The following is a 24,851-nucleotide window of genomic DNA, read 5'->3' as shown; positions in this document are numbered from 1 at the left end:
CGCATCCATTCATTCTTTTATTCATTCACCCAACATTTGTTCATAGGTGAGGCTAGAGAGGGGCCCTAGCCCCAGGCGGGGAGGGGAGGCTAGGGCACAGAGTGAGACACAGGCAACGGTCTGTTGGGTCGGGGCTGGGCCAGAGGGAGGGACCCCAAGGTTAGGGGGAAGGGTGGTGACGGTGGGGAAAGCGCCCAGAGCCCACCCTACTCAGGACCCGATTTACAAGGTCCCGCCCTTAGATGACGGGCCCCTTAATGCCCTTCCCTTATTGAGGTCCCTTCATCCTGCCCTGCTGTGTAAAGACCTGACCTCCGATCCATCCCAGCCCCAGCCTCAGCCCCAGCCCCCGCTGCAAGGCTAACCGCAGATCTTGGCCCCAGGCTCTGCTTCTGCCCTGGCCCCGCCCCTACCCTGGCCTTCTCTGTAAGACCCCGCCCAGCCCCGGCCCGTCTTGACTTCTTAGTCCCGCCCCCTGAGGCCCCACCTTCGCCCTGCCGCTATCCTTGCCCTCTCCAAGGCCCCGCTCGGCCCCGCCTTCTGCCCCGGGGCCGCCCTCAGCCTCATGCCGCCCTTCGGGCCCAGCCTTCTGCCCCGGCCCCATCCTTTGGCCCGGCCCCATCCCGCCCCTCGGGCCGCCTCCCGCTATGACCCCGCCCCTAGACCCTGCCTCCTGTTCTGACCCCGCCCCTTGCCCACGCCTTCTGACTCGGCCCCGTGCCGCCCCTGGGCCCTGCCTCCTGCTCTGACCCCGCCCCTAGGCCCCGCCTTCTGACCTGGCCCCGCCCTGCCCCTAGGCCCCGCCTCCTGCTCTGACCCTGCCCCTCGGCGCTACCTCCTGCTCCGGCCCAGTCCCTTGTCCTGGACCCGCCCTCGACCCGGCCTCCCGCGCTGACCCCGCCCTTCAGCCCCGCCTCCCGCTCTGATCCCGTCCCTCGGACCCGCTTTCTGCCCTGGCCACGCCCATAGGCTCCGCCTCCTGCTCAGACCCCGCCCCTTGGCCTCACCCTCTGCCCTGGCCCCGCCTCCCGGTCTGGCCCCGCCCCTCCTGGCCCCGCCCCAGGCTCCGCCTCCGGATCTGACCCCGCCCCAGCCGGCCTTCCGCCTCGCCCCCGCGCCACCCCGCGCCCGCGCCGCCCTTTCCAGGCCCGTTGGCCCCGGGCTAACAGCTCCACCACGTCCACCGCCCTGGACGCCCGCGGACCGCCCCCGGCAGCCCGGCCCCGCCCGCCCCGGCCCGCGCAGGTGAGCGGCGGCGCTCCGAGGCTGTGCGTCCCGGGCGGCCGCACACCCTCTCTGGACCCCGCCCGGCCCGAGGGCGGGAGGTCGCCGCGGCGACGGAGGGGACGCCCCCTAGAGGATCGCGCGGGGCAGGGTCCCCAGGAGTGTCCTGTGGACGCGGATCTCCCGGTCGGGGCTGGGCCTCGAACCCCGCGCAGCCGCAGCCGCGGGAATGCTGGGGCTCCCCGGGGGTTAATGGGGCGTTCCGGTGAGCCGAGTGAGAGTGAGGAGGAGGCAGCACTGGGGGCGGGTCCCTGTCCCAGAAAAACGGGGGGTGGGTGGATTCTGGCCGTCTCAGCGTCCCCTCCAGCCCCACCTGTCCCTGCTGGGTCTCCCCGGCTCTAGGTCCCACTGGCTGAGCCTCACTTTCCCTCATCTGGAGAATGGGCACCAGCCAGCTCAGGTCCCCGGGAGTGTCAGAGCTGGCCCTGAATCAGGCCCTGCCCCACTGGGGTCACCGGTGACTCAGACGCCATCGTCCCTGCCCCGGGCGGTTCTGAATTCAGCCGGCGGCCCAGACAGGGAAAGAAGCAGGGGAGAGAGGGCGCTCAGAACCGGGATGGGGGACACCCCAGGCAGAGGAGGAGCCCAGAGGCGGCGTCCGCACAATCCTGGACGGTCTGAGAAGTATGAGCTGAGGCCAGAAGGGTGAGGAGGCCTGCAGGAAGAGTGCTCCTGGCAGAGGGAACAGCCGGGGCTTGGAGAGGAGGGAGCTGCTGAGTGCTGGGGGTGGGGGTCATGGGGAGGGCCTCATGGTAAGGCTCAAATTCCTGGCACCGAAGGACCAGGAGTGACCATGAACTAGCTGGTGGGAATGTTCCAGGCTCTGTGGAAGGTGTGTCTGCTCCGTCTCCCCCACCACGCTCAGATCTCCAGGTTGGCCTTCGAGATATAAAGTATAATCCTGGGGTTCCATTTAGTCAGTCAACAAACATTGATTGGGCACCTAACCGGGCTGGGCGTTGTGTGCCACTTGGAGATTGGGGCAGGAGGGGGCAGCAGGGAGACCCGGGAAGCAATGGGAGCCTAGATTGAGGATGGCCGGCGGGGTGGGGTGGGGTGGGGGGCAATGGACAGAGGTAGAATCCTTCATCCTAAGGGACCAGCTGTAATGGGGGGAGGTGAGGCAACCTCAGATTGCTCACTGGGGGGGACAGGGGGACATGGGGCTGTTGCGGGTTTGGGGGTCAGCCCGGGCCCCATTGGGCCTGAGGATGTTCAGGAAGGACACACAGCCAGTGGCTGAACCTTCTGAGCTCAGGGAGGGGGCAGCAGATGGACGTGGGAGGTGACGCTTTAGACAGCGCCTCCTCTCTGGCCGGGAGCTCCTGGAGGCAGAGTAATGGACAACACCCGGCGAGGGCTGGGCCACTAGTGTGACCTTGGGCCCCTCTCCCCAACAGGCCCACCGGCATGGGCAGCCTCGCCTACCGAGAAGACCTTGAGGAGGAAGAGAAGAACTCAGGTGCGTGTCCTGGGGCCGAGGGCGGGGTGCGGGGCGAGACCCCCCCAAAACCCGTTTGACTGGCCCAGCGTGGGTTCTCGTTGGGTTAGGAATAGTCCCAAACCTTGTGCCTGAAAGGTAGACTCAGGACTTGGGGGCTGCGAGCCCAGAACTGTCTGGGCTGCCCAGGCCGGGAGCGTGCCTCAGTTTACCCGCTCTGTAGAAGGAGTGGGCGTGAATGGGCCTCCCAGGGCCTGTTCGCTGAGCCTAGGGATTGGCCCGGGGGTGGGTTGGGGTGGGGGCCTTTCTGTTTGTTTACCGGCTCCCGCACCCCACCCCGGGCGGCGAGCGTCCCCCTGGCCTCGTCCCCCGGGGCCCATTAGCCCTCCTCTGGGGTGTCGTTAGCGTGTTTGTCCGCCACCCCACGTGACGCCCGCTCTCTCCGCCTCCAGGGTTCACCTGGGAGGTGAAGGCCAACAGCCGGGCCTACAACAACCAGTTCAAGGAGAAGGGCTTCCTGTGCTGGCAGAGGCGCAAGTACAAGGTGGGCAGGCCCCCTGCCCTGCCCCCACAGCCCTGCTGGGGTCCGCCTGCAGGGGTTTGCTTGGGGGGCACACGAGCTCCGCCTGTGCTGTATCCGCTCGATATTTCGATTCAATCACGGGAACTGGAGCGCCCGTTCTAGCCGAATCCCCAGTTCGTACTGGCGTTTCCAGCGTCTCCTTCGCCACGCCCTAGTTTCCAAAAATAAGTTAATAAGAAACCTTTAAGGTACAGCTTGTCCATCGGGCTCTGCCTAAAATCTCCTGGCATGTGTCTCATTTGGGGAAATTCCGGGGTCACAGCTCAGCTCAAGGAGTCTTTGCACCCAGCAGGTGCTCAATTAATGCTGACTCAAGGCTTTGCATTCAGCAGGCGCTGGGTAAACGCTGGCCTGCTTCGTAAATGCTGGCCTGAGGCCTTGCATTCAGCTGGCACTCATTAAAGCTGGCTCAAGACCTTGCATTCAGTCAATAATTGATGCTGGCTCGAGGTTTTGCATTCAGTGGGCGCTCAGTAAATGCTGGATCAAAGCCTCGAATTCAGTAGATGCTCAGTTAAGGCTGGGGTGGCCGGGGGCGGGGCGAGGCGGGGGCGGGGCGAGGCGGGGGCGGGGCGAGGCGGGGGCGGGGCGAGGCCGGGGCGGGGCAGGGTGGGCACACGCATGTTGGCTCTCGTTCCAGACCAATGTCATCCACACGGCCAAGTACAATGTCTTCTCCTTCGTGCCCTTGAACCTGTACGAGCAGTTTCGCCAAGTGTCCAACCTCTACTTCCTTCTTATCATCGTCCTCCAGGTGGGGCAGGGTGGGGCAGCCCCGGGGGTCAGCGCCCAGGCTCACACCATCCTGTCGCCTGCTCCCGTCGCCTCCTCCAGGAAGCCCTCTCAGACCCCCCTCGCCACCTGGCTCTGTAGACCCAGGGTGGTTTCACCGTGTGTTGGTCTTTGTGGTTACGGGGCCAATGTCCGGCTCCCCGCACACTGGGAGCACCTTCATGGCCGGGTCCCCACTGCCCAGCCCGGGGCCTGGCACACAGGAGGTGCTTAATATATGCTGAGTAGTGAAGGAGTGTGAATGGCTCCTCCGGGTCCGAGGAGGGCGCAGCCCTTCTCCAGGATGGACGGCCCCCTTGACCCCAGCTGGCCGAGGTGACCCCAGAGGGTGAGGAGAAAGGAGGGGTCAAGCGCAGGTTCTTGGGACCTGCTGGGCGGTCCAGGCCAGGGGCCAGGCGTCTGGCCTGGGCACCTCCCTCTCTCAGCGAGTGGGCAGTTTCCAGAACCCCCTCGCCCCCGCCCAGTATCTCCTTTTTGCTCTGAGTAAAGTCAGATGCTCTGCTTTTTTCCATCAGTCCAGTGGACACTTAGTGAGCACCTACTGTGTGCAGGTCCTGTCTGGGCACTGGGGACCTGGCGGTGGCCCTGACACCCCTGTTCAGGTGGCTCAGGGGCTGGTGGGGGTGACTGTCATTAAACCACACGGGGGACCAGGCTGGTCTAGGGGGCCCCTGGAGGAGGAGACGATGGAGCTCGGACCTGAAGGGTGACTGGGAGGGACAGGGCTACAGGGAAGGGGAACAGAGAGAGCCAAGGCCCTGGGGTTAGGAGGGCTTCCTGGAGGAGGTGACACGGGAGCTGGGCACAGGAGGGAGACGAGGCGTGGGGGAGAAGTTCCGGGCGGGGAGAGGGACCGAGGGCAGTTGTCCTGAGGCTTGTGCAGGGAGACGGCTGGCCCCGGGCCCGGGTGGTCAGCAGGAGGGACACAGCCTGCCAGGCTGAGGGGCCAGGCGTGCCGGGTGGGAGGGCAGGAGGAGGCAGCCCGGGGGCAGGTGGACAGGGGCCAGCGTGACCCCTCTCCGTGTCAGAGCATCCCCGAGATCTCCACGCTGCCCTGGTTTACGCTCTTTGTCCCGCTTGTGTGCCTCCTGGTCATCCGGGCCACCCGAGAACTGGTGGACGACATCGTAAGTGGGGTGGGGGTGGCCGGGGTGGGGACTGGGGTCAGGGTGGTCCCCCCAGGTGCCGGGAGAGGGCTGGGCTGTAGGGGGTCAGCGTGGGCGGCCCTGGTGGGCTGTGTCATCCACACTCTCTTGCGGCCACAAGGGGCAGATGCCTGCGGGCCCCCCGGCAGGGTGGTCTTGGCGGCCACACGGGTGGCAGGCGGAATCTGCCCTCTGCTCCTGCCGACAGTGGTTGGCCTGGCGGCCCTCCTGCCGGGGGTCCCTGGACAGATGCGGCTGGTGGGGCTCGCGCTGCGCCATTACCGGGCGGCGTGGGGGGCCGTGCCCTCTCTCTGACGCACCCTGTCGGCCCAGGGGCGACACAGGAGCGATAGGATCATCAACAACAGGCCCTGCCAGATCCTGGTGGGGAGGAGGTGAGGCCACAGCGGCCGGGGGGCGGGGGCTCCATCCTGGAGCGGTGGGGGGGCTCCAGCATGGCCGGGGCTGGACACGGCGGGGAGGGGTGTCCAGCAGAGTGTCCAGCACCTTCCGTGCTCCCGGACATCCTGGTTGGGTCTGACAGGGACCCAGGCCAGCATTGATGGGGCGCCTGCTGTCTACCAGGCCTGCAGTGGGCGCTGTGATGGGGGCAGAGGCTGAGGCCCCCATTGTTAACCCTCGCAGGGCTGCGAGCTCAGCTGAAGGGGAGGGGAGGGAAGGCCGAGTCCCGGCAGAGACCTGCAGGTGGGAACATTCCAGAAGCAAAGCCCCAGCTCTTCCAGCTTGGGGGGGGGGGGCGGCGAGGGGGCAGGGGTCCCACGGCTGGGCCTGGGAGGGCCCCCTCTCACGCCTGCGCCCTGCTCCCCGCAGCTTCCAGTGGAGGAAATGGAAGCATCTGTGCGTGGGGGACGTGGTCTGTCTGCGGAGAGACAGCATCGTCCCGGTCAGCGCCCCGAACGCCCGCTCCCGGGGGAGGGCCGCCCGCCTGCTGTCTTCCTCCCTGTGCCCCCTGCAATGCTGTCTCCTCCCTCCCGACCCCCTCCCCACCGCAGGCCGACCTGCTCTTGCTGGCCAGCACGGAGCCCAGCAGCCTGTGCTACGTGGAGACGGCCGACATCGACGGGTGAGGCGCGGGGCGTCACTAGGAGTTTGGGGGCCGGGTGCGAGCTTTCCCCAACAGCCGAGCCCACTCAGATGTTATGGTCATTCGCCCCAGGAGCATTCACGGGGCACCTACAGGCTAGCAGGGGCAGTAAGGCTAAACCAGAGGAAGGGACCGGCTTTCTTTGCACCAACATTTCTAGAGGCCCTACTGTGTGCCAGGCCCCACCACCCGGAAAGCAGGAAGGCCTAGGGTCTGGCCTCAGCCCTTTTGCAAATGCCCTGTGTGACCTTGGGCAAGGCCCTCTCCCTCTCTGGGCCTCAGCCTCCTGATTGGCAGTTGCGCATAGTAGGTGCTCGGGGAAAATGTTTGAGTGACTCTGGAAGAGGGCTGGAGGCGCCTTGCCTGGGCGCCGTCTGTCCCCACCTTACCCCTCACTCCCCTTCTCGTCACCAGGGAAACCAACTTGAAGTTCAGGCAGGCGCCGATGATCACCCACCGTGAGCTGACCAGTGTAAGGAACATGGCGTCCTTCCAAGGTGAGAGGCGGAGAGCAGGAGGCAGCTGTCCCGTCCACCCATCTGGGCTTCCATACACCCTGCTATGCAGTGGGCACGAAAGTCACCCGCCTCGCTGGGTTTGGGGTTGGTAATGGGGTGTGGTGGGGGGTGTTCAGTGACGTCTACCCAGACGGGCACGGTCAGTTCTCACTGACTGTTCTTTTTTTTTTGTGAGGAAGATCAGCCCTGAGCTAACATCTGTCGACAGTCTTCCTCTTTTTTTTTTTTTTTTTGCTGAGGAAGACTGGCCCTGAGCTAACATCTGTGCCCATCTTCCTCCACTTTATATGGGACGCCGCCACAGCATCGCTTGACAAGCGGTGCGTCGGTGCACACCCAGGATCCGAACCCTGGGCCACCGCAGCAGAGCGCGCGCACTTAACTGCTGCGCCACCGGGCCGGCCCCTCACTGATTGTTCTTTGTCTCATTCATTCTCGGACCTTCGGGGTCAGGATAGCTTTTAACTGGCTGGCTTATCCCAGGCCCATTTCATGTCCCCTGAATCTGTGTTAGTCGGGGTATTTTCTGTTATTGTTGTTACAAAACCTGCTGCGGGTTTTATCAGGAGCTACATTTTATTTTTAAAACACGACCACATTGAAGCAAACACTTCTGGTGGCTTAACTGAAAAGGCAGCCTGTGTACACGGGCCAACAATTTGCAGGCATGGCAGGAAAAGACCTGGGGCCAAGGAGCCATCCCACCCCTCTCAGTTTCTTATTTTCTGCCTGGAGATGTCTCACCCCTGTGGCTACAGTTACCGTTTGCCGTGGCCCAGTAAGGGGATCCTTTACTGTTATTATTTTTCCTGTCTTGTTGCAAAGGCAAGTTATTCTACTCAGCTCTGCAGCAGAATCTTTCTCTCGGAATAGAGCCCCTTGGCTCCCGACATCCACATGCTAGTTGCATGACTGTTCAACTAGCTGGGGAAAGGCCTCGCTTGCCTGGACGGCGGCCACACCTGTCCGACGGCCCTCTCTGACCCCTGACCTGACCCAGCTGCCTCAGCATTCCTGCAAGGCGTGGCCCCACTTTTTAGAGGAGGAGACTGAGGTTCAGAGAGGTGGCGAGCAGCATGAGTTTCCCCCAGGGCTCCTCTGCCCCCCATCCATCCCATTTCCACATTCAGGACAAACTCAGTCCCTGAGAAGGAATGGCGCGGAGCAGGCGAGGGTCGTTCAAGAACCCTGGGGCCCCCCAGCTCTCTCCCTTCCGGGGTCCCAGCTGCACCCTGTTGTCATTTTAGCCCTTGCTGGGCACTGCCCTGGGCAGACCTTTGCACCCCGAGCCCATTTTCTCAAACGGAAGCAGGGCCCCCGCTATCCTGCTGGTGAGCAATGGTGGACGGGCCCCAGGGCCCAGTAGGAACGGCCCCACCCCTGCTGTCTTCTGGAAAACCCTACACTGTGCCCTGCATTTGTCCCCTGTGGTTTCGGGGTGCTGGATGAGTCTCCTGCCTGCAGGCATCCCTTCCTTCTTTCCCTCCTCACACATGTATAGAGCACCTACTGTGTGCTCCCTGGGGTCCCAGTGCAACTGAGACGAGGCAGGCACCTGCTCTCATGGCAGAACAGATGTCTAGTGACATCCCTGGATTGTAACCATGAGGAAGGGGCTGGATGGGGGGCAAACTGATCTGGTGGAGGATCAGGGAGGGCTTTCCTGAGGAGGTGTGAGTCCTGGCACAGGGAACAGCATACACAAAGGCCCTGATGCCAGGAGAGGCCAGCGCTGGAGCATCCAGGAGGCTGTGTGGTGGGGGTGGAGGTGCCAGCAGGGAAGTTTGGGGCTGTGTGGGGCCATGAGGGTGGCTGGAGCCAGAGGGTGACAGGAATGTTCCCTGAGCCCACCCCCCACCACATTGGAGCAGGGCGGCCTGAGCCCAGCCACGCCCTCGGCTCCCTGACCGCCCGGTTGCCCACAGGCAAGGTGGTGTGTGAGGAACCCAACAGCCGGATGCACCACTTCGTGGGGTGCCTGGAATGGACCGGCAAGAAATATCCCCTGGACAGCGGCAACATCCTCCTGCGTGGCTGCAAGATCCGAAACACAGACACCTGCTACGGACTGGTCATCTATGCCGGTACAGCCCCTCCAGGGTCCCTGGAGTATGAGCTGTCCCAGTCAGAGGGTGGGGGTGGGTGAGAACCCTGAAGTCATTGGCAAGAAGTCACAAAACCAGGCCTGGCTGCTGCATGCGTCTGCCATAAGCATCTGTCGCATGGTGTGGCTTCTCTGGACCCTGGGTTCTCAAACTGTAGAAATGGACGTGTTGAGCCAGCATCCTTGTTTTGGCTGGAAAAAGTGGGGTGCTTGTATGTAGATGGAAGGAGGGGTGGCTGGGCAGGTAGATGAATGGGTGAGGGTGTGGGTGGGGTATGGGGTGATGGGGGATGAAGGATGGGGTGGATGGGTGGGTGGGTGGATGGATGGGTGGATGGGTGGATGGAAGGGTGGATGGGTGGATGGATGGGTGGCTGGCTGGCTGGCTGGCTGGCTGGCTGGATGGATGGGTGGATGGGTGGATGACTGGAAGGATGGGTGGATGGATGGATGGATGGATGGAGGGATGAGTGGATGGATAGGTGGGTAGATGGATGGATGGATGGATACATGGATGGATGGGCGGGTGGAAGGATGGGTAGATGAATGGAAGGATGGGTGGATGGATGGAAGGATGGGTGGATGAATGGATGGATGTGTTGGTGGATGGATGGGTAGGTGGATGGGTGGGTGGGTGGATGGGTGGATGGATGGATGGATGGATACATGGATGGATGGGCGGGTGGAAGGATGGGTAGATGAATGGAAGGATGGGTGGATGGATGGAAGGATGGGTGGATGAATGGATGGATGTGTTGGTGGATGGATGGGTAGGTGGATGGGTGGGTGGGTGGATGGGTGGATGGATGGATGGATGGATACATGGATGGATGGGTGGGTGGATGGATGGGTAGGTGGATGGGTGGGTGGATGGAAGGATATAAACCCTGCAGGTTTTGACACAAAGATCATGAAGAACTGTGGCACGACCCATCTGAAGAGAACCAAGATAGACCACATGATGAACAGGCTGGTGGTCCTGGTAAGCTGTCCAGAGTCCCTGTTCTGGGGCAGAACACCCACAGACAGAAGCCTCGCTGTCGTCCTGCAGGCCTCAGTTTCCTTCCTCTGCAAAATGTGCAGCCTGATTCCACAGACAGGTCTTTGGGCCAGAGAATCTTCTCTTAAAATAACGATTAAAAAAAAAGTTTTTATAGGATAAATTTTGATCCTGACATTTTCCAGAACCCCAGGAGATAATAAAATACTCACCTACTCTACTGACTTTTAACAATCCTTACCTTTTTGCTCAACCGACTTTATCTCTTTTAAAGTTATTGTAATAGTAATTTTGAAAAAGAGCAGCCACAAGACCTGGCACAGCCCCGTGAGTTCCCCTCCCCCTGGGACAGTTGGCTTGCTCCCCCGGCCCCCCGTCCTGAAGCCAGAGCTGGGGGGCGGTCCCATCTCCGTGTTTGTCCTTTCATGCTGAGCATGTCCCCCGCTCGCCCCCCCATCTCCCGTCTGCCCCGCAGATCTTCCTGTCCCTGATAGTGATCTCGGCGGGGTTGACCTTAGGCTTCTGGTACAAGGCAAAGGAGTTGAAGGGCAAGCACCACTACCTGCCCACCAACGATATGCCCAGCGTGGCGGCCGAGTCCTTCCTCATCTTCTGGGGCTTCCTCATCCTGCTCAGCGTCATAGTGCCCATGGCCATGTTCATCATGTGGGTGCCCGCGCCTCCTCCCCCGCCCGCCCCTCCGCGGGCGGCGGGCCAGGGCGTGACCCGGCCGCCTTTGCAGAGCCGAGTTCATCTACCTGGGGAACAGCATCTTCATCAACTGGGACGTGCAGATGTACTACGAGCCGCACGACACGCCAGCCAAGGCCCGCAGCACCAGCCTCAACGACCAGCTGGGCCAGGTGGAGTACATCTTCTCCGACAAGACGGGCACGCTCACCCAGAACATCATGACCTTCAAGAAATGCTGCATCAACGGCGTCATCTACGGTGGGGACCGCCCCCCCCGCGCCCCTCCCCCAGGGCCCCGCCCGGCCCCCCAGCCCTCCCCACCACAGCCAGGACAGGCCCCGGGGTGCAGGAGGAGCCCCGGGGGGCTTCTGGGTCTCCTGGATGCCCCCCCCCGCCCCCCACCCAGCACTGCCGCTCACATCAGAGCCCCAGCACCGCAGCCGTGTGACTCGTCTCCCTTGGGGGTCAGCAGACTTTTCCTGTGAAGGGCCAGCCAGTCAGTACGTCTGGCTTCTTGGGCGGCATCGTCTCGCGTGGAGGCTGAATTTCGAATTTTGTAGCGTTTTCACGTGTCACGAGACAGCACTCTTCCTATAGTTTACCCCCAGCCATTTGGAAACGTGAAAACCATTCTGAGCTCGCAGGCCACACAAAAACGGGCATCGGGGCGGGTGTAGGTCTCCATCCCCCCGTGTAGTTTGTGACTAGGGGCCACGGTTCAGAGCACGAGGTGACAGAGGAGCCAGCTGGGTCGTAATCAGGTGTGGTGGGCGATCACCAGCACGAGAGGCGGACATGGACCCACGACCTCAGCCAGGGACTGGGGGGGCGATAGGGAGCACTGGGGTCTGTGGCGAGCAGCACCCACCCCGGGCCCCGTCCTTTGATGTTTGTAGAAGTGCTACGGACTCAGATTTTTCTGTGAAATCACCCAATTTTTCGAAGTAGGTGGCCACATCCCGGTTTTAAAAAGACACCACGAGGAGATCAGACAAAACGTGTTCGGTGGGGCCAAGTCCCGCTCAGGGCTGCCCTCCTGGGCCCCCTGGGAGGCGTGGCTGCCTCGTTCTCTCCTTTGTGCAGAAGGCAAAGCTGAGGCCGGGGTCCTTGGTTGCTGGGGGCGTCGGGCCCGGAGCCCCAGGTCCCGCTTGTCTGGCTGCATCTGGCAGCTCCAGGAGGCCTGAGATCAGGGGGCGGGGGCTGCGGGACCCCGAGTGGGTCCCGGGAGCTGAGGCCTGAAGTGGAGTCTTTCCTCAGGCCCCGATGAGGAGAGGAAGACCCCACATAAGGTGAGCCCAGCCGCCTTGCGGCACCGGATGGGGGGATGGGCAGCGGCCCACCCAGAGCGGCCTGTCACCTCACCGGCCCGCAGGAGAACCCCTACCTCTGGAACACGTTTGCCAACGGGAAGTCGTTCTTCCACAATGCGGGGCTCCTGCAGGCCGTGCGCGGCAACCAGGACGCGATGGTGCGGGAGTTCTGGCGCCTGCTGGCTGTCTGCCACACGGTCATGGTGCAAGACAAGAACAGTGAGCGCCCGCGGGCCCCCGCCCGCCGGAGAGGCCACGCGCGCCCCGGGCTCCTGGGACGGTCTCCTGGCCTTAGAGATGACCCAGCCCAACCCTGAGACGCTTAGAGGCTGCTTGGGCCCGTGTCCCAACCCCACCTCTTCCGGACCTAGAGGGTGTCCAGGCCCGGGGCTCAAGATCCGACATGGAGCTGGGAGGGGAGGTCATCCAGGCTGGGACCCAAGCGCCCACCTTCTGTATGGGGCTGAGAGGTTGCTCAGGCCCCAGAGACCGTCATGCCATAGGTACCTGGCGGGGCCTCCCGTGCCGTTTCCTGCACTGTGCTAAGGGATGGAGGCGGGACCACCAGGTGGGCGGTGGGGCCTGACTGGCCGGAGCCCTCAGCGAGCGCGCCCCGCCCCGCTGCCCCCTCCCCCCGCCAGACCAGCTTGTGTACCAGGCGGCGTCCCCCGACGAGGAGGCGCTGGTCACGGCGGCCCGGAACTTCGGCTACGTGTTCCTGGCGCGCACGCAGGACAGCATCACGGTGTTGGAGCTGGGCGAGGAGCGGAAGTACCAGGTCCTGGCCATGATGGACTTCAACAGCGTCCGCAAGCGGATGTCGGTGCTGGGTGAGTGGGGGCGCCGGCTGCCTGTGCCCAGACGCCTCACCCTGAGGCGGAGGCAGGCGGGGAGGGGCGCCTGTGTGGTCAGCTGGACCTCTCCCTCTGCAGTCCGGAACCCCGAGGGCTCCATCTACCTCTACACCAAAGGCGCCGACACGGTCATCTTTGAGCGCTTGCACGTGACAGGCGAAGTGGAGTGGACCACGGAGGAAGCCTTGGCCGTGAGTCCTTGTGGGAAGGGAGGGCAGAGGGGCAGGGGTCGAGGGCAAAAGAGAGGAGGACAGGGCGGAGGAGGAGAGTGTGCAGAGAAGGGGCCTCCGGTACCCAGCGTGGCCACGTACAGTTGGCCAGGTTGCGCACTGCACAACCCCACACACATGGGCTGGGAGGGGGCTGAACTTCAAGCTGCACCCGCCCAGAGGGGGTGTCTTTTTCTAAGTCACACAAGGATCCCTTGTGGTTGGGCTTCGGCCCTGGACGCTGCCCCCTTCCCAAGCCAGGCCTGGGTTCCAGGACACGCTCAGCCCTCCCTGCCTCAAATCTTTCCTCTCCGTGGGTAGAGCCCTAACCCCTCAGCCCAGGGTTTGAGGATGTGTCTTTCTGCTTCTGTAGCTGGGTCTCTCCTTGCCCCCCAGGGGGTTCCCCGGGACCCCCATTTCTGGCTTGCAGTTTCCCCATGCTTAGGTGATGCCTCAGGACCTTTGCACGCACTCGTCCCTCTGCTTGGAATGCCTTCCTCTGCTCTGTCACTCAGGATCTTTTGGGCCTCAGGGCTCAGCCACGAGGTCCCCACCTCCAGGGAGCCTTTCCTGCCCCGACCCTAACATGGAGCTGTTGTGTCATGCCAGCCCCCTCTCTCTGGCCCAGCCTTGACCCTATGGGGATCCCCATGGGCTTTGCTGGGTCCCCAGCATCACCCAACACAGGAGCCTTGGGGCCGGGATGTTTGTGGAAAGAATGTCCTGTGTCCCTCCACCTGGGGCCTCCCAGAGTGCCCTGCTCTGCTGGGAGTGGGGAGTGGGGTGTGGGGGAGCCAGGCGTCAGGTCTCTGACTCAGAACTGGGGAAGTGCAGTCAGATAAAGACCCAGAGCCCAAGAGCTCGGCAAAATGGCTTGGCTCAGCTGCCCCATGGAACAGATGGGTAAACTGAGGCATGGGAGAAACAAAGGCCTGTCTGGAGCTCCTGACACCCAGGGACCCACCGCCAGTCAAGAACAAAAGCGAGAGAGACCTGGGGCCGCCCGTTGGGGCAGAAAGCCTGGGCAGGGTGGGGGCGCAGGACGGAAGTAGGAGCCATGGGCATCCCTGGGGTGAGCGAGAGTCCCACAGGATCCTTCCTGTTCCCTCCCCACCCCCAGAGGCCTCCGCCCCTTGAAAAATGAGGCAGACCTTCCTAAGCTGAGGGGTCCGAGGGAAGGATCCGGGGCCAGGGAAGCCCTGCCTGGGGAGGGGTCCACAGGGCTCCTCCAAGGGTCTTGCGGGATAGTTAAAAATTGCCATGCGAAGCCTAGGGAGGGTGTTCCTGGGGGGGAATGGCAGGTGCAAAGGTCTGGAGGCAGAACAGAACTCGACACCGGGCTGGGACAGGGCAGGTTCGGAGCCGGGGCAGCGCACAATCCCAGCCTCTCGGGGAGGCCAGACCATGGGTGGGGACAAGGGCCGGGAGCCCAGGCGGAGAGAGAGGGCTGAGAGGTGCGGTGACTGGCGGAGAGCCCGGGAGGCAGGGTGGTGACGTCGTGGTGCCCGCCCACCGGCCCCTAGTCCTTTGCTGAGCAGACCTTGCGGACGCTGTGCCTGGCCTACAAGGAGGTGGACGAGGACGCGTACCAGGAGTGGCGCCAGCGCCACCAGGAGGCCAGCATCCTGCTGCAGAACCGGGCCCACGCCCTGCACCAGGTGTACGAGGAGATGGAGCAGAACCTCCAGGTGGGCAGAGGCGGGGGAAGGGCGCCAGCGCCCCGCCCAGCCCCAGGGGGCCGCGATCCCCCCACCCCTGCCGGGGAGCCGGGTCCTCGCTCAGTCCATTCCCTGCCCCCCCCCGCGCCCCCTCAGCTGCTGGGAGCCACAGCCATCGAGGACAGACTCCAGGATGGCGTCCCCGAGACCATCCAGTGTCTGAAGCAGGGAAACATCAAAGTGTGGGTACTCACAGGGGACAAGCAAGGTGGGTCCTGGGCGGCCGCTGCAGCACGGAGACAGGGAGGCGGGTGGGAGAGAGCTCATAACCCGCCCAGAGCACCACCCTCCGCCCCTCCCACATGTGTGGCTTCAGCATTGTCCTCCACCTTGTCCCTGGGAAGGGAGAAACTGGAACAATGAAAAATGCTGGGGTGCCCCGGTCACCTCCCTCGGGCGGGCCTGCGCTTCCTGTGAGGTGGGGCCCTTGGTACTCCTGCGTGATAGGTGGCCCAGCGGGGCTCAGAGAACTCGGGGCACTTGCCAGAGGTTGCCCAGTGACTTAGGGGCAAAGCTGGCATGGAGGGGCCAGCCCAGTGGCATAGTGGTTAAGTTTGCGCACTCTGGGGTTTGCAGGTTCCAATCCTGTGTGTGGCCCTACACACCGCTCATCAAGCCATGCTGTGGCAGCAGCCTGCATACAAAATAGAGGAAGATTGGCACAGATGTTAGCTCAGGGCCAATCTTCCTCACCAAAAGAAAAAAAAACTAGCATGGAACCTCAGGTCCTGTGGGCCAGGAGCTCTGACTCACCCCCACCCCTGCAGGTTCTCCAGGACCTCACTGGGCATGGGTACCAGCAGGGCCACATTAAGACTTCCGTGGGCACGAGGCACACACACAAAATATTTAAAATGACATTTTACAGCTGCAGTGGTATAAAGACAAGTATGCGTGGTGGGTTATAGTCACTTTTTTTTTCTTCTTCTGATTTGGAAAGACACTAAATCATTTTTGTGGGTTCCTAAAACTGCCCATGGACCCTTGGCATGGTAGATCTTATGGCCCCTTGGTCATGGCCCCAGACTAACCTCCCTCCAGCAGCCCAGCCCCAGCCAGTCCGAAGGGACACCCCTTCACTCAGAACTGCAGCCAAAGTCTCAGGGCTGGCTCTGATTGGCTGGCCTGGGTCACATACCCTCCTCTGAGCCAATCGCCTGGGCCAGGGGGAGGGGCATGCTGCTGTGATTGGCGGGGCCTGGGTCTCTGCGGCAGAGTGGGCGTGGCCCTGGGCAGGTTGCTGCCACGTGCTGAGCCCGGCTGGTTTGCAGAGACGGCGGTGAACATCGGCTTTGCCTGCCGGCTGCTCTCAGAGGACATGCTCATTCTGGAGGAGAAGGAGATAATGTAAGAGGCAGCGTGGGGGTGGATGAGCCAGTGCCGGGGCGGGCGCCCGTGGCCCTGGGGGTCTGCAGAGTGCGCTCACCTCCACCTGGCTGGACTCCCGGGGGAAACCGAGGCACAGCTGGGGAGGGGGTGGGAGGGAGTCCGTGCCCACCGCCGTGGCTGAGCCCCCGCTGGGTCCCCGCAGTCGGATCCTGGAGGCCTACTGGGAGAGCAACAACAACCTGCTGGGAGGCGAGCAGTGTCTGAAGAACGCGTTCCTGCCACAGGTCAAGATGGCCATGGTCATTAACGGCGAGTTCCTGGTCAGTGACCGATGGGGGCGCACGGGGCCCCCCTGGCACCTGGGAGGGGCTGGGAGGAGCCGCAAGAGCCCTTAACGCCACGCCAGGAGATGGTTCTCAGAGCGGCCAGACCCAGGGAGGGCCAAGTCCAGCCTGGGGGTGGGGGCGGCCTGGGAGGAGCGGCCAGGTGGGGGCGCGTCAACGGAGGGGAGGGGCGCAGGCAGAGTGGTCCCCCCCGCCCCTCCCGCCGGCCAGGACCAGCTGCTGCTGTCGCTGCGCAAGGAGCCCCGGGCGCTGGTCCACAGCGTGAACACGGACGTGGAGGAGCCCTGGCAGGAGCCCGGCGAGCAGAGGACCGACTTCCTGCAGGCCCGGCGGCTGTCGCTGATGTGGCGGACCCTCGGGATGCCGCTGAGGAGCACGGGGCTGGCGCCGCAGGCCAAGACCGCGCGCGCCCGCGAGAGCCCCGAGGTGCGGCGGGAGCGCGCCTTCGTGGACCTGGCCTCGCGGTGCCAGGCGGTCATCTGCTGCCGGGCGACGCCCAAGCAGAAGGCCTTGATCGTGGCGCTGGTCAAGAAATACCAGCACGTGGTGACCCTGGCCATCGGGGACGGCGCCAACGACGTCAACATGATCAAGAGTGGGTGGTGGGCAGCAGGGCTGGGGGAGGCCTGCGGCGGGGGCCGGGCGGAGGGCGGGCCGGAGCCGACGGGCTGCGTGTGCCCCTGCAGCCGCGGACATCGGCGTGGGGCTGGCCGGTAAGGAGGGCATGCAGGCGGTGCAGAACAGCGACTTCGTGCTGGCCCAGTTCTGCTTCCTGCAGCGGCTGCTGCTGGTGCACGGACGCTGGTCCTACCTGCGTGTCTGCAAGTTCCTGCGCTACTTCATCTACAAGACGCTGGCCAGCATGATGGTCCAGGTCTGGTTCGCCTTCTACAGCGGCTTCAGCGCCCAGGTGCGTGGGAGGGCACGGCCCTCGGGGGGTGCCGTGTCTCTGCGGTAGCCTCCAGGAGGGCTGCAGGCATGCGCACACTCTGGGGTCCTCAGGGGGCGGGGCTTGCCTGAGGTCGCAGAGCAAGGCAGCCTGTTACATGGCTGCGTTCACAGGTACGGAGTTCAGAGAAAGGGAGGGGATGGTTTCTGCCCAGCTCTGTACCCAGTATTTTCAGGGCTATTTGGCAAATTGGAGCTTTGAAGCCAGGGCAGGGCAGATGGCCCAAATGTACGTCCTTCTAGAGGAGAAGAGAGCTTGAACCCCAGAGAGTGCAAGACTGTGAGAGCTGGTCCCTGGCCTCAAGTCTCTGGACGGTATCATGGTGAAGACTGGATGTCCTCTGTGGAGTCTTAGAAGAGTCCTAGGGCAATGATTTCCCCTGTGTGTAAGGGAATCGCCTGAAAATGGCAGCTGTGCAAGGGAGTGAGCGCCCCGTCACTAATGCCCAGGCATCTGAGAGGGAGCTCCACAGAGGCACCCTTGATAAGTATATATTGTTCGTTTAACTTTTTTATTTCCAGACATTTTATTCTTTTAGATGCTACTATAGATGGAATTGTTTTCTTAATTCTCTTTTGGGACTGTTCATTGCCGCTGTACAGAGACACAGGTGGTTCTGTGGGTGTTGATCTGTGCCCTGAAAGTTTGCCGGATTCCTTGATTGGCTGTAGTAGCTTTCTTGTGGATCCTTGGGATTTCTTGCATACAAGATCAGGTCCTCTGCAAATACAGACAGTTTCACTCCTTCCTTTCCGATTTCAATGCCTTTTATTTCCTTTTCTTAGCTAATTGCTTTGGCTAGGACTTCCAATAGCGATGGGAATAGCCATGGGAAAGGTGGGTTTCCCCATCTTGTTCCTGATCCTGGGGTCCTCTGCATCCAGTCTTTCTACATTCGTTAACTGGAATTCTCTTGTAGGAAGAATGGCTCCTTCTCCCCCATTTACTTATTCAATTATTTATTCCTATCAGTGTGAACTCATGGGTGTCTATTTTAGTCTATATTCTGTTGTTCAGATTGTCCTCAATTTGTCCTCTTGACACGGGCCTGCTCTTCTCCGAGCACATCCTCACTTTCTGGTGCTACAAAAAGTTCTCTGCCCAAACCCAGCCGTCAGCCACTCCCGTAAGGAGCTGTGGTTCTTTTCACTAGAGAATGGTGGTCAGACAGCACGCTCTCAGTGCTTGGTGTGCTCGCTGCTGCTGGGTGCCATTCCCCTCTCAGTAGGCAGAGGTGGGAAACGTACACACAGTAACATGTGTAGACACCCATCTATGCCTGTATCTACCCATCCCTCTATCTTTGTGTATATTAAAACCTATGAGTTCCCACCGACACCCCTGATGCCAGTCCCGCGGAACAAGGCTCAGCTTAGCCCTTTCCACGTACTCATTTGTAACTCTTTTCTCCAACAGCAAGAAACTCGATTCTTGCAAAATTCTTGATAGTTACCTATTTGCTCAGCCCCAGGATGCACATAAAGTCGTTTTCGGAACCAAAACCCAGATTCTCTTAACTGCACTGGATTCACGCATCGGGAAGGGAGTTGGGTGACTTGTCCATGGGGTCTCTTCCAACTCTTTAACCCGTCAGTGATTCCCTAAATCTAAAACAATCTAAAAACGCATTCTTGAGCCATTTCTCCTCCCTGGCTCTTTAGTGAAGCCACCCAGTGAAGACAGATTCAAAGGTGCTGTTTTAATAGGATTAGACCATGCTTTTTCTCTCTGCCTCGCTTAACCCAACCCTGGGCTCAGCCCCAACCTTGATTAGAATGTGACTTTCCAACTCGCCTGGAATCCTCCCCAGGGGCCCAGCTAGTGTGGGTGGGTCTCCTCAGGTAAAGATGCCATGTGTTTCTGTTTCTGGTCATCTGACTCCCAAAGGCTGACCACATTCTCCTGCCCTGCCCTGCCCTCCAGCCTCTATATGAAGGCTGGTTCCTGGCGCTCTTCAATCTGCTCTACACCACCCTCCCGGTTCTCTACATTGGCCTTTTCGAGCAGGTGAGCAGCTCAAGGCCTGGGCTCCCCCTTCGCTGTAGATGCTCCTGTGTCTGTCCCTCTTCCTCCTGCTGGGGGCCTGGGGTGGGGCCATCTCCCACCCCTGACCCCACCCCAAGAGCCTGCAACTCCCCCCACCCTCCCTAGGACGTGAGCGCCGAGCGGAGTCTGGAGTTGCCGGAGCTGTACATCGCGGGCCAGAAGGACGAGTTCTTCAACTATGGAGTCATTCTCCAAGCCATCGCCCACGGCATGGCCACCTCCCTAGTCAACTTCTTCATGACCCTGTGGATCTGCCAAGACTCAGGCGGGCCTGTCATCTCCGGCGACTATCAGTCGTTCGCTGTGGTTGTGGCCCTGTCGAGCCTGCTGTCCATCACTGTGGAGGTAAGGGGGCCTCGGCCACCGGCCACTGAGGTCTCGCCACCTGGCACCCCTCCTCGGGGGCCTCAGCAGCTGCCCTTCATGAATCCCAAGGGCCCAGCCCTCACGCTCCTCCACGGAGCCCTGCCCTGGGGTTCCCGCCCCCCCACCTACCCCTCCCTCCTCGCTCAGGTCATCCTCATCATCAAATACTGGACGGTCCTGTTCGTGCTGGCCATTGTCCTCAGCTTCTGTTTCTACGTGGTCATGACTGCACTCACCCAGAACTTCTGGTCCTTTCAAATGTCCCCCAAGACCTTCTCGTTTCTGTGTGAGCCCCCAGCAGGGGATGGGCTGGCGGGCCCTGGAGACGGGCGTGCCCACGGCGGAGAGCCCGCCCTGCCCTCCCTGAGCCCTGCTCTCCTCGGTGGTGCAGGGAGGGCGGGCGTGCAGAGGGGGTGGTGCCTTTGGGGAATTGCATCAGGGTGTCCCAGGGGTAAAGGGAGGGGAAGGAGGTGGGGCATCGGGAGGTGGGGGCACTGAGCAGGCTCTGGGGGGACTCCACCCCGGGCTGGGCCGTGACACTGCCCTGTCGCCAGACGCTGACCGCAACGTGCTGTCCCAGCCCCCCATCCTGCTGGTGATCCTGCTGAACGTGTCGTTGAACACGCTGCCTGTGCTGGCCTTCCGTCTCATTCACCGAGCCCTCAAGAAGCCACGCCCCAAGGTGAGGGAGCCTGGGGTCCCGGGACCCCATCCGCCAGAGCCTGTGCTGGGAGCTGGGACTCCAAGGGGACATGGGGCTGGGGGGAGGGGGGCGGAGACCCAGACGCACACCCAGTGCCCTCAGGAGCCAAAGGACAGGCCCCAGGGCCCCAGGGGGGAAACTGCACTTCCCAGGAGAGAGACAGCAGGGGGCACTCAGAAGGCCAACCTGGTTCCAGTCCTGACCCCATGGCATCTCCACCAGGAAGCATCTAGGGCTTGGGGGTCGAGATGACAGAAATGACCTGGAGAGGGGGAGCTGAGAAACAACACCAGTGTGCGTGGAGGGGTAATGGATACACACAATGTGTCCATCCACACACGGGAATATTACACAGCCTTAAAGAGGAAGGAAAAATTCTGACCCCTGCTCCAACATGAATGGACCTTGAGGACATGATGCTCAGTGACGTGAGGCAGACACAGAAGGACAGACACTGTGTGGTCCCCTCACAGGAGGCCCCTAGAGGAGTCACATCCACAGAGACAGAAAGTAGATGGTGGGGCCAGGGGCTGGGGGAGGCGCTGGGGAGTCAGTGTTTCTTGGGAACAGAGTTTCAGTTTTGTAAGATGAGAAAGTTCTGGAGATGGATTGGGGGGATGGGTGCACAACAATGTGAATGTGCTTCATGCCATTGAGCTGTGCACTTAAAAATGGTTAAAATGGTAATTCTTATGTGATGTCTATTTTACACCACTGAAAAAGGTTGGGGGCGGGGACTTACTGGCTTACATAACCAAAACCTAGAAGGATGGGTTGCAGCTGGGTTGGGCTCCAGAATTGACTGGAATGGTGGACCAAGACGTGGCCACAAACCTGCCACCTTCTGCCACACAGGCTGGACACACAGCTGCTCCAGGCTCACCTCCCCTGGCTTTGCAACCAGAGGGTGCCCAAGGCACTTGGTGGCTGGTCCAGAGTTAAGTCCCAGGGAAGGACTCTGGTTGGCTGGTCCAGCGTTTGTCCCAGGGAAGGACTCTGATTGGCTGGCCCAGAGTTTGTCCCAGTTTGGAAGGAGTCTTATTGACTGGCCTAGAGTTTGTCCCAGGGAAGGACGACTCTGATTGGCTGGTCTAGAGTTAAGTCCCAGGGAAGGACTCTAGTTGGGTCAACTTGGGTAGGGAAGAGCCTAGCCAGTCAATGGTGGCCAAGGGCTCTGAATGGCCCCCACTGGGGGCAGGCGACCTGAGAGCAATCAACACAGTGTGGGAGCCTGCTGACCCTTGCCATCCCCGCTGCTGTGCAGGAGGAGGTGGAGGCCCCAAGTGAGGAGATCATCACCGTGGAACCGATGCCCTACCTACGCCGGGAGTCACGCACCCGGCGCTCTAGCTATGCCTTCTCCCACCGCGAGGGCTACGCGGACCTAATCACGCAGGGCACAAGTCTGCGGAAGACACCAGGGGTCAACAGTGACATGCTGGCTGATCAAAAGATCCCATCCGATGAAGAACTCTCCTTGAGCATCAAGGAGTCACCCTGGTTCTCCAGGAAGATGTCATTCCTGGGGAGGAAGAGGCGCCAGCACCGGGGGAAGGTGTCCTCCGAGGACACGCAGCCCGCCACCACGATGAGCTCCTCCTTCACTGCGGATGTGCAATCCTCTTCTTATCTGGATAACCAAGTGTCTCTCACCAGAAATGTGGCTCCCAGCACTAACTGGAAACCCAGATCTTTCCAGGAGAATTTGCCCATAAAGCAGGAAAGGTCACTCTCGTATGGGCAGTGGCCATATTCTCATCCCAAGAGTCTGACACTGACCAGGAAGAGGCCACTCTCTCTTCAGGAGATGCCACCATCACCCAGAGAAAGCCAGCTGTCACTTTCTGAGAGTCAGCCAACGCCTTTGGGCCAGCTGTCTTTGGAGAGCCAGCCAGCACCCCTGGAAGAGAAGAAGGCCTTTTGGAGTGTCTCACGGTCATCCTGGAAGATCTGGCCTTTCTGGCAAAAGGAGCTCAAGTCCCCCAAGGAGGGGACAGCGCCACTTCCCAATGAGACCCATCCTACCCTGGTGGAAACTACGCCACCCTCTACGGGAGAATCATCCACAGATGAGCAGCCCATGGAGGTGGCGCCCTTGCCCTTGGAGGGGCAGCTGGTGCCCAGTGAGAGCCAAGTTCCACCTGACCTCGGGGGGCAGCTGCCCTTGCCTCACAAGGAGCAGTGACTGCCCAGGCTTAGTCATCATCAACCAGTGAGCATGAGACCTGCCCCCAAAGACAAGGGCTCCATGTCCTTTTCTTTCTCTAATAAACCGGGGTTCCTCTGACCCAGAGCACTCAGAGGCTCACTCATTTCCTGTACTTCCTTTTCCGGTGCCTCACGGAACTGTCTTTCCTGGTTTTAAAAATCAAAGCACTGACCTCTAGTGGCCCGGTGGGGGATTTGCAGGGGAAGTGCCTATTGTGTTTTCGTTTTCCTGGGGTAGAGAACGTCGATAAAGCTCTGTTGCTCTCCAAACAGTGGGAGGTGCTGAGCAGATTCTGCTGACCAGCCCTGGCCCCCCGGCCGACAGCTGCCTGCTGGTCCCTCCCAGGGCAGCAGATGAGGGCCACTTCCGGCACCACCCGGCCTCTTCCCCCACCAGGCTGCCTTCATTTCTGCCCCTCCACTAAACCGCCTTACACTTCAGGCTCCAGAGAGCAATGGGCAGTGACGCCTCCAACAAGAGGCGCACTTAGAGCTTGCTGGGCTCAAGGGCCTGGAGCTCTTCTCTCTGATTCTTAACTGTTCCTGTGGAAGGTGGAGCCCCTCAGGCTGGGGGCTCAGGGAGGGCCGCGGCCAAGGAAGAGGGCAGAGGAGTGGGCTGGGAGAGGCAGCCTCCCCTTTCCCTTGACCCCGTCCTCCCTCCCCATCTTCATGGTGGGCGAGCCCCATTCCTCCCCCTCCTCCCCCCACCCCATTGGCAACACACAAGCTCAAGTGAATGACTCAAAAATAATTTATTGGAGAAAAACAAAACAACAGATCCAGCACAGCAATGGTTAACAATGACGATTTTTTTTTTTTATTGTTTAAACCTGTCACCTGAGGGTGGGGCGGAGAGGGCTTCCGTTCCCTCTAGCACTGGGGGGCTTTGGATGACCCACGTAATGTCTCCCCTGGAAGCAGCCCTGGTGTCCAGGTGGCCTCTTGGCCCTCCCTCACCCTGGCTGAGAGAATCCCCCCAAAGACCAGCCCTTGGGGGGGTCTGCGGGGCTACCAGGAGAAGCCCCGGGATCTGAAGGGCAGAGAATGTGACATGGCCCAAGTTCCAGCTGGTACAGGGGCTGGATGGGAGGGGCCCCGGAGCATGACCCCCGCCCCCGCCCTCATTTTGGGTGGGTTGAGCCTGCGGCCCCAGGCCCACCCTCCACACTGGTGCCTCTGTGCTCCAACGTTTAAGGGACCCCCTCTGGCTACCACAATCCCCCTACCTGGGGCCCGGCATGGAAAGTGGGCTCTCCCCTCGGGGGAGCGTGGGGCCTCGTGGAAGAAGTGGAGTCTCAGGCAAGGAGACTGTCTCGGAGCCCCCTTTCATGATTCTGGGGGGCCCCTCTGTTCTCTAGGGTCCCAGCGTGGGCAGGGAGAGAGGGCTCCACGGGTGTGCATCGCCCCACCTCCCAGGCCAGACAGACAGGTGGATTCATGCCCAGCCCGGGGGTTGGTGGAACTCAGCTGGGTGCCTGCCCAGAGAGGGGGGCCTCAGGAGGGCCCTTGGGATCTCAGGAAGTTGGGGTACGCCCCAGCCCCCCACTGCCCTGGGCGACAAGACTCGAATTGGCTGATTGTCTGTCTCCTCTGAACAAGACACTTGGGAGTTCATGCTACTGTGAAACCAACCGGGTCGGGCTGGGGGAAGGGTGGCGTCCAAGATGGCAGTGATACCCACTGGTGCCCAAAAACCTGGGGCAGGAGGCCCGGGACCCCACCCGGCAGCACAGGGAGGTGGCATGTGGGCACCAGGAGGTGGAGACCCGGGTTGGGTGCTAAGGCCCTGTAGCCTATCCCTCCTTCCCCTCTCTCCGCCTCCCTCCGGCCAGAGGGACACAGATCCTCGCAAAGCGGGAAATGAACACACAGCAGCGCATGAAGCAGGGACACAGGCCCGGGCATGAAACACAAGGATGCGACATGGAATTCTGGGGCTCCGACCCCACGGACCCCCCACCCCCCACCCCATCCACAGAGTACATTATCGTCAAGAAAGAGTACATTAGTCATGCAGCAACTCAAATCCCATTGTGTCTTTTTTTTTCATTTTTCTTCCTTTTTTTTTCTTAAATTACATCTGAACACAGAACACATAGAATAATAAATACTCTTATAAGACATGACTCCAAAAAATGAGAAACAGAACA

General features: G+C 61.3%; 1 protein-coding gene across 1 annotated transcript; it reads left to right on the top strand.

The window, feature by feature from the left end:
- The first annotated feature begins 1,575 nt into the window (after nt 1-1,575).
- Nucleotides 1,576-22,896, top strand: ATP8B3 (ATPase phospholipid transporting 8B3). The gene is made up of 28 exons (XM_058537690.1): nt 1,576-1,929; nt 2,685-2,746; nt 3,178-3,269; nt 3,949-4,062; nt 5,129-5,227; nt 5,579-5,640; nt 6,077-6,149; nt 6,259-6,329; nt 6,765-6,847; nt 8,794-8,952; nt 9,866-9,954; nt 10,448-10,638; nt 10,715-10,923; nt 11,923-11,954; nt 12,038-12,201; nt 12,612-12,805; nt 12,908-13,020; nt 14,562-14,726; nt 14,853-14,964; nt 16,028-16,103; nt 16,288-16,405; nt 16,640-17,024; nt 17,116-17,339; nt 19,302-19,385; nt 19,530-19,769; nt 19,938-20,076; nt 20,345-20,472; nt 21,758-22,896. Exons 1-28 carry the CDS (start codon nt 1,841-1,843, stop codon nt 22,676-22,678), a joined length of 4,488 nt encoding a protein of 1,495 aa, XP_058393673.1. The 5' UTR covers nt 1,576-1,840; the 3' UTR covers nt 22,679-22,896.
- Nucleotides 22,897-24,851: the final 1,955 nt, after the last annotated feature.

This window comes from Diceros bicornis, unplaced genomic scaffold (assembly GCF_020826845.1).
Source record: "Diceros bicornis minor isolate mBicDic1 unplaced genomic scaffold, mDicBic1.mat.cur scaffold_67_ctg1, whole genome shotgun sequence".
NCBI lineage: Eukaryota > Metazoa > Chordata > Mammalia > Perissodactyla > Rhinocerotidae > Diceros > Diceros bicornis.
This window is presented reverse-complemented; position numbering and strand designations above follow the sequence as displayed.